A 12,724-nucleotide genomic window follows, 5' to 3' on the forward strand; every position below is an offset into this window, starting at 1 on the left:
ACAATCCATGAACTGAACATAATCAGATGTCCACAAAATTGGTCCAGCTTTTCCCCCTGGGATACCTGAACTGTAAATGCTGCTAATTTCGAATTATGTGCAGTGATTTGTATTTTAAACCACATAGTATTTTTATATTTTTAAATCACATTTTACTTATTGCTCTTATGGCTGTATGATTGTGGATATTGATGGCTGAGTGAATGGAAATCTGAAATCTTTTGCACTGCTTAAACGAGGTACATCTAATGTCATCGTACTGACACACAGTGACAATAAAGCATTCATTCATTTATCCATTCAAAGGGACAGAAAACATGTTTGTTGAAATAATCTAAAATAAGCACGTAGGAAAATGAAGATGGCTGTGTGACGTGTTTGGAAGGGGAGGGAGGATCTCAGTGTCCAGTGGCACCTGGGGGCGGGAGGAACGGGAACGGGAACGGGAACGGGAAGCGGGAACATTTATTCAGTACTTTAACGGAAGACTTTGTGCTCTGTCTTTTCTGTTTCAACCCCTGTCTCAACCCTGTAATTTATGCCTTGTTTTACCCCTGGTTCAGAAAAGGTGTTAAACTCATTGTGACCCTTCAGATCCTGCAGCCTGGTTCCTGTGAGGCCAACGTACTGTAGAGGTGACACCTGAATACGTTCATGTTCAGTGAGTGAATTATTCAGAAAATCCAGAAAGTGAAAATGTTCTTTTCTGCTTTTCAGTGTAAAAGGCCTGTGCTGCACATTCAGCTTTTAGATGGAAGAGTTTGTGATGGTTTCATTCTACAGCTGTTGTGTATTTTCCTCTATGATGCTGTTTGGTTATATGAAGGAGTCGTAAGCACCGTTCACTGTTTCTGGGCAATAAAGCAGTTTTATGTAAGCTTTAAATTCACGTGTTATATTCACATATTAGCGTCTTTTTTTCTCCCAGAATCCCTTTTTCTTTGTGACAGGAAACATTTTGATTAAACACAGAAAGGAGCTGCTGAAGCTGAAGCTTTGTATTTCTGCTGCTGTTTGTACGCACCTGCCTGTCAGGTGAAGCAACATGTTAGATAAAGCTGTCGGTACAGAAAGGCAGCGTTCCCTTTCAGCTTCCTTTTAAAACAGTTATTCGTTTACACTCACACTCATATTCACCACGAAACTCTTTTCACAAGAAGTGAAACAGCAGATTGTGTTTGAATTTGTGTTAAACTCCCAGAGGAACACATTCTCTTGGTTAAATTTCAGATAACATGGTAATTATCTGCACAGTGATAAGATATAATGATAATAAACTGGACACGTGTCGTGATCATCCCTGTTTCACACACTTTGCTCCTCTGTTGTCAAATAAAACCTTTTGTAGAAAAATAAAAATTGCTTTTGTGTGCACAGATACACACCAACAGACTCACAGCTTAAAGGTGCTGCTTCAGCCGACACCCTGCAGTGTTGGTGGTTTGAAGTTTGACTGGGAGGCACTACACTGCAGCTCTGATCCAGACAGTCGGAGAAGCTTGTTTATGTTGTTATTGTTAAGTTTGTCTGTTTATTATTAGGAGCGCAGACCGTGTTGTTTACGACAGCAGCAGCAGCCTCCTGCTTCCTCCTGCTGAAGCTCCTTCCATCTGCTTCAGCAGCAGCAGGTCATGGAGCTCTAACACCACAAGCTCCAATGCCTCCCTCAACCCAACAACCCCTGTAGAAAGACACTGCTTATCCTCGTTTTAATGTGTGACAGAACTCGGTCAGGTCTGTCACACATAAAGGAGCCAGAGCTGGAGTGTAAGCTGAAGCATTACAGATATGATTAGGCTCACGTCCACCCACCACACATGTACAGGAAACAAACTGTTGTTTGTGCACACGCACTCAACAGCAGATCAGACTGTCTGGCCTTTTTCAAGTGTCTCTGTGGGGTCATTAGTAGGACACTGTCTGTGTTCCCCATAACTCTGGACAATGATGGGGAAACTTGGATGTGGGAGACTGGGAGGGCTGGCCTGTCTGATCAGAATCAGAGTGGTGCTTTCTTACTGGAATTACTGGTTATTTGTTACTGGGCTGGTCATGAACATCCTGTTTGAGCACAGTGTAGTTCATGTCCTCTCTTTGAAAATTGAATCGAAGGCAACTGGACATTTGTTTGTTGCCAGTTGCCTTCGATTAAATTTTCAAAGAGAGAACTATGACCTGGATGAATGAGAACATTCACAGACAGTGTAGTTCATGGGTGTGCTAGACCCTAGACTGAATCAGGAAGTGGGGAAAGCTGCAGGATAGACCTGGCTTGGGTGTGAACATCTGGCTCAGGCATGGTCCAGAGTCTTTAATGTCCACCTCTGGACAAATCCCTCCTGCTTCCTGTGGAAGGCTGGGGACACAAAATCTGTGGTCACCAAAGAAAACACTTGCTGCGGCGTCCATTCGCTGACAGTGTGTTGGTCCGGTTAAAGACTTGTACTTGGTCTGGCCTCTTGGATCCTTGCTCATACCTTCTTGGGGATCCTGCCTCACTGGAACTCTCCTCTTCATGGTGGATCAGACTGATTTCCTTTTCAAGAACAATCACATAGTTCCACTATGAAGACTTAGTACAGTTCCATGTGGCGGGTAAACGGAGCTTCATGTGTAAAACTGGTGGCGTGCACCTCAGTAGAACAGCTGAACAGTTAGTTAGTGTAACACCCTGACTGTGCAACACACCAGCTCTTTCATAAGCTGAATTAATCTGATTCTTCTCACTGCACCTGATCAGGTGCTTAAGAGCCAGATACATGAAACAGGAAAGGAAACAAGGATGGAACATGACAGTGTTGGGGTAGGAAAGACAGTAACAGTGGGCTGGAGACAAAGTGATGAAGATGATGAAGGTGTGTTGCATCAGTCATCATCAGGGAGACTAAGAGAGAGGGAGTGAGCAGTGAGGGGACTGACAGAGACAGATAAATGTGTAGGATGGCAGAGAGCTTCAGACAGAGAGCAGCCAGAGCTGCAGCTTCTCCTCCTCTCTCTGAAGATGGAAGTCGAGGGTGGAGCAGAGCTCTGCTTTCCAGAACTCCTCAACGCCTCCTGCAGGAAGCCGACACCTCCCGGGTCTGAAGCTGTGCTCCTGAACATTCTGCTGTCCTCCGTCTCTGTGCTCACTGTAGCTCTCAACCTGCTCGTCATCATCTCAATCTCCCACTTCAGGCAGAGATGAATTTCTCAGCAGAACCTAAAATTTCTAGGTTTTAGAAATCTGAACACTGAGATTTAAAAGAAGAATTGAGGTAGTACTGAGTAATGTTGCACACCGGACCATCTCCTTTGAGCTGTGACCTTAGGGAAATCATTTGAACTGCTTACATTTAACCACACTGAACAGCTGGTGTGGCAGATCAGATAAAATCTCATACAAGGTGTTTTCAGAATGATTGAATTGTTTTGGAGGGCACTAACATGAAACTGTCTTATCGTTGGTTTAACGATGTATTTCTTTTCCCTCCAGGCAGCTCCACACACCCACTAACATCCTCCTCCTCTCTCTGGCTGTCTCAGACTTTCTCGTGGGCCTCCTGCTGATGCCGGTGGAAATCTTCCTTTCAACAACCTGCTGGATTTTTGGTGATCTGCTGTGTTCTCTCTATCATTATGTGCCCTTGATCATTACCTCTTCTTCAGTAGGACATGTGGTGCTCATATCTGTCGACCGTTACGTGGCTATTTGTGACCCTCTGCATTACACCACCAGAGTCACTGTGACAAGAGTCAAACTCTGTGTGTGTGTGTGCTGGTTCTGTTCTAGTCTCTACACCATTCTCTTTTCAGAGGTTGACCCTACTCAACCACAAAGTCAGTCATGCTACGGAGAATGTGTCATTCTCCTTGGATATATTACAAAGTTTATTGACCTTGTTTTGACCTTTATTCTTCCCATTTCTGTCATCATAATTCTGTACATGATTGTATTCATGGTGGCTGTGTCTCAGGCTCGTGCCATGCGCTCTCACGTTACAGCCGTCACACTCCAGCCCTCAGTGGCTCTAACAACAAAGAAATCAGAGCTGAAAGCAGCCAGGACTCTCGGTGTTCTTGTAGCTGTGTTTCTGATGTGTTTCTGCCCGTACTACGGTGTTTCTCTTGCAGGGGACAATTTTTTCAACAATTCACCAGTGTACCATGTGCTGTATCTGCTGTACTTTAACTCCTGTGTGAACCCTGTCATCTACGCCTTGTTTTACCCCTGGTTTAGAAAAGCAGTTAAACTCATTGTGACTCTTCAGATCCTGCAGCCTGGTTCCCGTGAGGCCAACGTACTGTAGAGATGACACCTGCTCTATGTTCAGAGAATTCAGTGTGTTCATGTTGTTCAGTGAGCGAATTATTAAGTTTTCTGTCTTTAGGTGTGAATTGTGTATGAACAACAGTTGAAGGGCCTGTGGCTCACATTCAGCTTTCACTCACTTTCTCTCTGATGCTGCTGCATTTTATAAAAGTCCTAAGCACCATAAACTGTTTCCAGGAAATAATCCAGTTTCATTTAAGCTTTAAATTCACATATTTTAGACATTTTTAGAGGTTTTTTCCTTCTAGGAAATAATTTCTTGTGATATCCAGAAGAAAACAAGAGCTACTAAAGATTTAAGGTTTATATCTCTTTATTTGTCCCGGGCATCATCTTTGATCTCTGTCCATTTTGTTGCAAACAAGAAGATAACTGACCTGCTCAGCTCCTGTTTCACAGAGAAAGACAAGCCCCTGATCAGCTGCACATGTCACGTAAACACGTAAAGAAAATCACTAGCTGTTGTGTTTCAGATAAAACTCCGTACAAAAAAACCCTGTTCCCTTTCAGCTCAAGGGACATAGTTATATTTATACTGTCCCCTTCAGTCAAAAGCACCATGAAGTTAAACTGCAGAGTTAATCAGTATATCACTGCTGATTCTCCACAGAAACCTTAGAACATGCAGTTTGTTGAAGTATCACAAGGTAAAATGACAGAATGAAGATTTTTTTTATTAGAAACTGGATCATACTCAATGTTTTCACTAAATTCCACTTGTTTTACACTGACATTTGAAATATAATAATAAACATTCAGAAAGTAATATGATTTGACTTTTCAACAACAGCAAAATAAATAAAATAATTAAATTATTAAAATTGTGTAACCATTCTATATTCTATTCTAGACAGATAGGATCTGCATCAGCCACAGTGCTGCTGTGCTGCCACACTGTGAGAAAGGAATCAGTGCTGTGTGTGTGTGCATCTTAAACTGTCTTAACTTGGAGCGTGGTCAGTCTGCTGTGATTGGCTGGTGCTGGTGTCAGCGGCAGCTTTAGTGCAATGAGTTTTTACAACCGTATAACAATATGCACATCACAACAGAAAAGAAACAAACTATACTTAACATATGTGCACATGTGAATCCACAGCTAACACAAAATGCGGCTACACTGCTTAGCAGCTATGGTGTTTTCCATGGCGGCCACGCAGGTGTACACACGCACACGCACGCACGAGCACGCACACACACCTCTAACTTCCCAGATTATTCCCCAAACATTCTCTAAACGCTCTCGGTAAGTTAATAAAACATTATCGTTTCATTTACTGAGTGTCAGAGTCACTGCCTACCTAAACGGGAGAAATACAATGCTTTATCCTCAGCAGCAGATTTAATGCAATAACGAAAATACCGCGATTTCCCCAGGTTGTCACGACATGGAGGCAAATGCACAACCCCTCAGACCTAGTCCAAAATAATAATAATTTATTCTAACAAAGTATCAACAGAAAATTACTTATGAAGGAGGAAGGCAAACCGACTGGACAAAGTAACAAGAATCATCCATGAAGGGGAAAAAAGGCACGAGAACAAAAACTACAAAACCTGAACACAAAATCACTCTTAACGAGGAGAAAAGGCTAAACAAGAAGCAGCGTAACAAATTAATACAAAACGTGACCTGGGGTATTATGAAGACAAGAGATCCAAAATGAAGCAAAAGACAAAACATGAGACAAAACATGGGACACGACATGAAACTTGGCATGAGACAAAAAACGAACTAACAGGAACACAGGGAAACAACGAGACTTAAATACACAAGGCAAAGGGAAACAGGTGAAACCAATTAGGGCGGGGCAGACAATCCCAAAGGCGGGAAACAAGACAAAGACAGGAAGTAAAACAAGACAAGATACACAAGGGCAATGACTTCAAAATAAAACAGGAACTACTAACTAAACAATCTAGACAAGAGTCCCAGAGCCCACAAAGGGGTTCAAAACATGAAAGTTTTCAGAAAACAGCCCCCTAAGGGGCTAGTCATGACACAGGTATGTGGGTGGACACAGGAGCAATCAATCCCAGATTATCAAATCAGGATCGCTCCACAGATCACAGATCAATTCCATTATAATCAAGAGGGGAGTTGTAGGTTTCAGCAGTGAAGATCACTTTCGCGTTCACAAAGCTGCAGTTCCCGGTTTCCACCTTCGTGAACACTGCGGGAGGTTAGTGTTATTTAGGCTTAAAATTCTTACATAAATTAGGGCGTGGTTACGTTGAGTGACAGCTCCATAGACAGGCACTGGCAGTTAGCTCTTTGCTAAAGCATCGGCTGGGCTAGGCGGCTACATCCAGAGGCCTCCGGCTACCTCCAGCGGTTGACAGGGGCTGCAGTGTCCGTGTTTGTTTGCCAATGTTCGGATAGGTTTTGTGACAGTATGGCTTGTTGTAGTGTGGACTGTACTAACCGACCGTCGAAGGAGTCTGTGTAGCAGTTTTTTTGGTGAGTAAATTTCTCACTATTTTACCTGGATGTTTGCGCTAATTAGCATGTATTAGCATATTTTGTCGCTAGCTTATGACTTAATTGCCGATTTCTGGTCGCTGCTGATACAGATAGAGGACCGGAGCAGCTAGTGTTAGGAATGCTGTTGCGGTGTGTTCAACAGTAAATAATTTAAACAGCCGCTGTAGAAAAACAACTTTCTGACATTTTAATCATTTCTCTTCACCATGTTGTGTAACCAGAGTAACCAGCTGCAGTTCTATGACTTCCTGTTGACCACCACAGGTGAGACTTTGCTCCAAGATCATGAACAAGATTCCACAACTCGTGCACTGGTAGCTCGGACATACATATATCGACTGAGACCCAGGTTTAAAGTCAGGGTAGGTGTAAGTGTAAGCACTGAAAGAGTTCAAATGTCAGGTGAAATTTCAATTATTAAAGCGAGCATAAGGCAAGTTGTGGTCAGAAGTTACCAGTTTCTGTTGTGGCAACAACCTGGAGGACACTGGTGGTGATGAATCAGGCCTCAGCAAACATGTGCAGAGCAAAGGAGGAGGGACATGAGAGTACAGGAGAATCTGAGAGAGAGAGAGAGAGGAGGGGATAAATGAAGAAAATGTGAGAGAGGTAAAGCAGTTAAATGACCCTGTTTGTTGGGAAAGCTGTCAAAGCTGCAGATTTCTGAAGATGGAGGTCGAGGGTGGAGCAGAGCTCTGCTTTCCAGAACTCCTCAACGCCTCCTGCAGGAAGCCGGCGCCTCCCGGGTCTGAAGCTGTGCTCCTGAACATTCTGCTGTCCTCCGTCTCTGTGCTCACTGTAGCTCTCAACCTGCTCGTCATCATCTCAATCTCCCACTTCAGGCAGACAAACCTCTCAGCTGAACCTACATTTTTTTTACTTGGAAAACCGAACAGTTTCTGTAGATGTACAAGGAGAATGGCCGTTGAACTTGTTGCATCTTGGCACTAGACTTATATTGTACCTTGCTCACAGTGCTGCATTGTAGTTTTAATAGTAACCATGTGGTATCTACAGATGTGGCAGATCAGAGTTTTTAATAGTTTGGCTTTAATTTGTCATTTTGATATGAGGCCTTGTTGGTTTAATGATGTATTTCTTTTCCCTCCAGGCAGCTCCACACACCCACTAACATCCTCCTCCTCTCTCTGGCTGTCTCAGACTTTCTCGTGGGCCTCCTGCTGATGCCGGGAGAAATCCTCCGTGAAACAGCCTGTTGGTTTCTTGGTGATCTGATGTGTTCTCTGTATAATTACATGTCCTTCATCATTACCTCGGCCTCAGTGGGAGACATGGTGCTCATATCTGTCGACCGTTATTTGGCTATTTGTGACCCTCTGCATTACACCAGCAGAGTCACTGAGAGAAGAGTTAAACTCTGTGTGTGTGTGTGTTGGCTCTGCTCTGTTTTCTACAGCAGTGTCTTTGTAAAGGACGACCTGACTCATCCAGACAGACATCATTTCTGTTATGGTGAATGTGTGATTATCGTTGATCATATTGCAGGAGTTGTTGACCTCGTTTTGACCTTTATTCTTCCCATTACAGTCATTATATTTCTGTACATGAGTGTATTCATGGTGGCTGTGTCTCAGGCTCGTGCCATGCGCTCTCACATTACAGCCGTCACACTCCAGCGTTCAGAGACAGCAAAGAAATCAGAGCTGAAAGCAGCCAGGACTCTTGGTGTTCTTGTAGCTGTGTTTCTAATGTGTTTCTGTCCATATTACTGTGTTTCTCTTGCAGTTGACGACTTACTCAATAGCTCATCTGGATCTTTTGTGCTCTATCTTTTCTATTTTAACTCCTGTTTAAACCCTGTGATCTACGCCTTGTTCTATCCCTGGTTTAAAAAAGGTGTTAAACTGGTTGTGACTCTTCAGATCCTGCAGCCTGGTTCCCGTGAGGCCAACGTACTGTAGAGGTGACACCTGCTCTATGTTCAGAGAAATGAACACGTTCATGTTTTTCAGTGAGTGAATTGACAAATGCAGGAAGTTAAAGAATAATTCATAAATTGTATGTGAACAAAAACCAGACAGACACAGCCGCTGTGCTCAGTGCTTTATGACATTTAACAAAGTCACACAGAAATGATCCCATTGATCAGTCACAGAGTTTTTATTGTTTTTGCTCCACATCTCAGTTACAGCATTCATTTGTTTGGCTCAGCTGCATTTTTAACTCTCATTTATTATTTCCCAATTTAAACTGTTTTCAAATCACACAAACATCAGCCAGCGTCTCCGTCGTCCCTGGTTCATGTTGTCACATGACAAATATTAGTTCAGGACTTTCCTTGTTCTCCTTTTCTGACATGGAGCTGTAGGAGGAGTCACAGAGTTCAGGGTCAGCAAACAGCTGAACCTTTAACCCACTTTCTTAACATCCAATAAAATCTGAACTTTTCAGTTGTTGTGCTTCTTTTAAACATAATTCATAAATGTACTGCATTCATCAAAACATAGGTCAAAACATGTAAATGTGTATAAACATGACAAATATACCATGTAATATGTGAGGAGGTGCATTCAGAGATACTGTGCCTCATAGAGTATTACTGGACAGTTGTGGTGAAGAGGAAGCCAAACTCTGGATGTAACAGTCTACGGTGCAGCCCTCACCTACGTCATGAGCTTTGATTAATCACTGAAAGAGTGAGATCACAGATACTAGTGGCTGAAATTAGTTTCTTCCAAGGGCTGGGTGGGCTCAACCTTAGTTACTGCGTAAGGAGCTCAGACATGTGGTGGGAGCTTGGAAGCCACTGCTCCTTTATGTCAAAAGGAACCTGTCCAAGTGGATTGGACATCTAAGAAGGACACTTCCTTGACACCTTCCTTTGGAGGTTGTCTTCTATTTATAATGTCCTCCTGCCATTGTGATCTGGCCAAAGATCAGATGCAGAATATGGATGGATGGTTCTGGTTTCTGTGGTCCTTGGATTCTAGTATTGTCAGTGCATTCTTACCTCCATCTGTGTTCTCAACTAGTTCAGGTTGCTAGTGAAGCCCCTGAGTACATTTCTGAGTTGAAGTCTGATCACGTGCAGCAAGTCAGTGATATTTCCCTGATTAGTTGATTGCTGACCGTCAGCTTGGCCTCTCTGAGCGACACCTTGACAACACATCTTAGTGTTTTAACCTAAATTCAGTTCAAACTACCCCTGAAAATTGAAAAACGCATATTTAGAGATGCTGACTTCCAGCCAGTGTATATTTTGTGGTGTAGGTTCATACTAGTTTTTCCTGAAGATTCTCTGTTGATTGCAAAAGGTCTGTACTGGGTGTTTTTGAAGACTTGGATGTCTTGGTCTTTGTTGTGGATGCTGGCTTAAACTGGCATGTGCTTTGGCAACGCTGGCCGAGGCTCAGCTAAGTCCCTGCAGGTTTCTGCTTGCTCTTCTATTCGGGATCCTCTCTTTTCTCCAGGGGCTCTGCATTTGTGTTTTTGGTTGGACTCTCGTCTCAGACTGCTTTGGAGTGTGGATCCACATAATGTGGCCGCTTGGGGACCAGAAAACATCCATTCTGAACAGAAAACCTGCTACGTTTACTAAACCGGTTGGAGCTGTTGCAAATAACACCTGTCAAAGACACTTATCCAACCCCATCTCTGTTCTGCTGTGGGGGCATTGTGCTAGCATGCTTTGGGTCCACTTGTCCCCTTAGAAGAAAGGGTCACTCCGCATCAATGCAAAGTTGTTCTGAGCGATCACCTTTATCCCATGATGAACCATTTCTATCCTGATGGGAGGGGGGTCTCCTCCAGGATGACTATGTCCCCATCCACAGAGCACGAGGGGTCACTGAATGGTTTGATGAGTATGAAAATGCTGTGAATCACAGGCTCTGGCCTTCTCAGTGACCACACCTCAACCCAGTTGAACACAATGGGACATTTTGGACCAACATGTTTGACAGTTCTCTCCACCACCATCATCCAAACACCAAATGTGGGAATATGTTTTAGAAGAATGCTGTTCATCCCTCCAGTAGAGTCCAGAGACTGCACTGCACTGAAGCTGTTCCGGCGGCTCATGCTGGCCCAGCACCTTACTAAGACACTTCATGTTGGTTTTTCCTTTAATTTGTCACCTGCTTCTCTGCACAAGGGTAAAGAATAAACTGAGGGGAGACAGGAGAGAGATAGAGAGAGGCAGTGAGAGAGGCAGATTTTCAGGGACAGTGATGAAGATGATGGGATGTGTAGATCAAAGAAGGAGGGACATTAGAGTGCAGGAGATGCTGAGAGAATGAGGAGGGGATAAATGAAGAAAATGTGAGAGAGGTAAAGCAGTTAAATGACCCTGTTTGTTGGGAAAGCTGTCAAAGCTGCAGATTTCTGAAGATGGAGGTCGAGGGTGGAGCAGAGCTCTGCTTTCCAGAACTCCTCAACGCCTCCTGCAGGAAGCCGGCGCCTCCCGGGTCTGAAGCTGTGCTCCTGAACGTTCTGCTGTCCTCCGTCTCTGTGCTCACTGTAGCTCTCAACCTGCTCGTCATCATCTCAATCTCCCACTTCAGGCAGACAAACCTCTCAGCTGAACCTACATTTTTTTTACTTGGAAAACCGAACAGTTTCTGTAGATGTACAAGGAGAATGGTCGTTGAACTTGTTGCATCTTGGCACTAGACTTATATTGTACCTTGCTCACAGTGCTGCATTGCAGTTTTAATAGTAACCATGTGGTATCTACAGATGTGGCAGATCAGAGTTTTTAATAGTTTGGCTTTAATTTGTCATTTTGATATGAGGCCTTGTTGGTTTAATGATGTATTTCTTTTCCCTCCAGGCAGCTCCACACACCCACTAACATCCTCCTCCTCTCTCTGGCTGTCTCAGACTTTCTCGTGGGCCTCCTGCTGATGCCGGGAGAAATCCTCCGTGAAACAGCCTGTTGGTTTCTTGGTGATCTGATGTGTTCTCTGAAAAAGTATGTGTCCTTCATCATTACCTCGGCCTCAGTGGGAGACATGGTGCTCATATCCATCGACCGTTATTTGGCTATTTGTGACCCTCTGCATTACACCAGCAGAGTCACTGAGAGAAGAGTTAAACTCTGTGTGTGTTGGCTCTGCTCTGTTTTCTACAGCAGTGTCTTTGTAAAGGACGACCTGACTCATCCAGACAGACATCATTTCTGTTATGGTGAATGTGTGATTGTCACTGATTATATTACAGGAACTGTTGACCTTGTTTTGACCTTTTTTGTTCCCATTACAGTCATTACATTTCTGTACATGAGTGTATTCATGGTGGCTGTGTCTCAGGCTCGTGCCATGCGCTCTCACATTACAGCCGTCACACTCCAGCATTCAGAGACTCCAACAGCAAAGAAATCGGAGCTGAAAGCAGCCAGGACGCTTGGTGTTCTTGTAGCTGTGTTTCTAATGTGTTTCTGTCCATTTTACTGTGTTTCTCTTGCAGGGGACGACTTACTCAATAGCTCATCTGCATCCTTTGTGCTCTATCTCTTCTATTTTAACTCCTTTGTAAACCCATTGATCTACGCCTTGTTTTACCCCTGGTTCAGAAAAGGTATTAAACTCATTGTGACTCTTCAGATCCTGCAGCCTGGTTCCCGTGAGGCCAACGTACTGTAGAGGTGACACCAACACAAAGTTATTTGCTGAATTATGGAAGTGGAAGTCTCAGTATAAGAAATATATCTTGTTGCTGAGTCTCCTTTTAAAGTCTAACCCGTCTGTGACTCATGAAAACACAAAGAAAAAGACAAAGAAAATTAAAACATGACAATAAATAAAACTACATTCACATAGGGCTGAAAGTGAGTGGAATAAATTGTGGTAACTTTGCTGAATGTCTGTAGAATAGTGTTTCATCTTTCAGTGGATCTGGGAGGATCGTTGAGCTGCATTATCTGCACGATTATCTGCTGTTACTCATGAACAAATTTCTGAAAATGAATCCTC

At 43.5% G+C, this 12,724-nt stretch overlaps 3 protein-coding genes across 3 annotated transcripts; all 3 read left to right on the forward strand.

Moving 5' to 3' along the window:
* The first annotated feature begins 3,001 nt into the window (after positions 1-3,001).
* Positions 3,002-4,286, forward strand: LOC121194126 (trace amine-associated receptor 13c-like). Its single transcript, XM_041056769.1, has 2 exons — positions 3,002-3,174; positions 3,473-4,286. The coding sequence occupies exons 1-2, from the start codon at positions 3,002-3,004 to the stop codon at positions 4,284-4,286; spliced, it is 987 nt and encodes a 328-aa protein (XP_040912703.1).
* Positions 4,287-7,460: 3,174 nt separating this feature from the next.
* LOC121194131 (trace amine-associated receptor 13c-like) lies at positions 7,461-8,713 on the forward strand. Its single transcript, XM_041056773.1, has 2 exons — positions 7,461-7,633; positions 7,903-8,713. Exons 1-2 carry the CDS (start codon positions 7,461-7,463, stop codon positions 8,711-8,713), a joined length of 984 nt encoding a protein of 327 aa, XP_040912707.1.
* Positions 8,714-11,141: 2,428 nt separating this feature from the next.
* LOC121194130 (trace amine-associated receptor 13c-like) lies at positions 11,142-12,394 on the forward strand. Its single transcript, XM_041056772.1, has 2 exons — positions 11,142-11,314; positions 11,584-12,394. The coding sequence occupies exons 1-2, from the start codon at positions 11,142-11,144 to the stop codon at positions 12,392-12,394; spliced, it is 984 nt and encodes a 327-aa protein (XP_040912706.1).
* Positions 12,395-12,724: the final 330 nt, after the last annotated feature.

This window comes from Toxotes jaculatrix, chromosome 15 (assembly GCF_017976425.1).
Source record: "Toxotes jaculatrix isolate fToxJac2 chromosome 15, fToxJac2.pri, whole genome shotgun sequence".
NCBI lineage: Eukaryota > Metazoa > Chordata > Actinopteri > Toxotidae > Toxotes > Toxotes jaculatrix.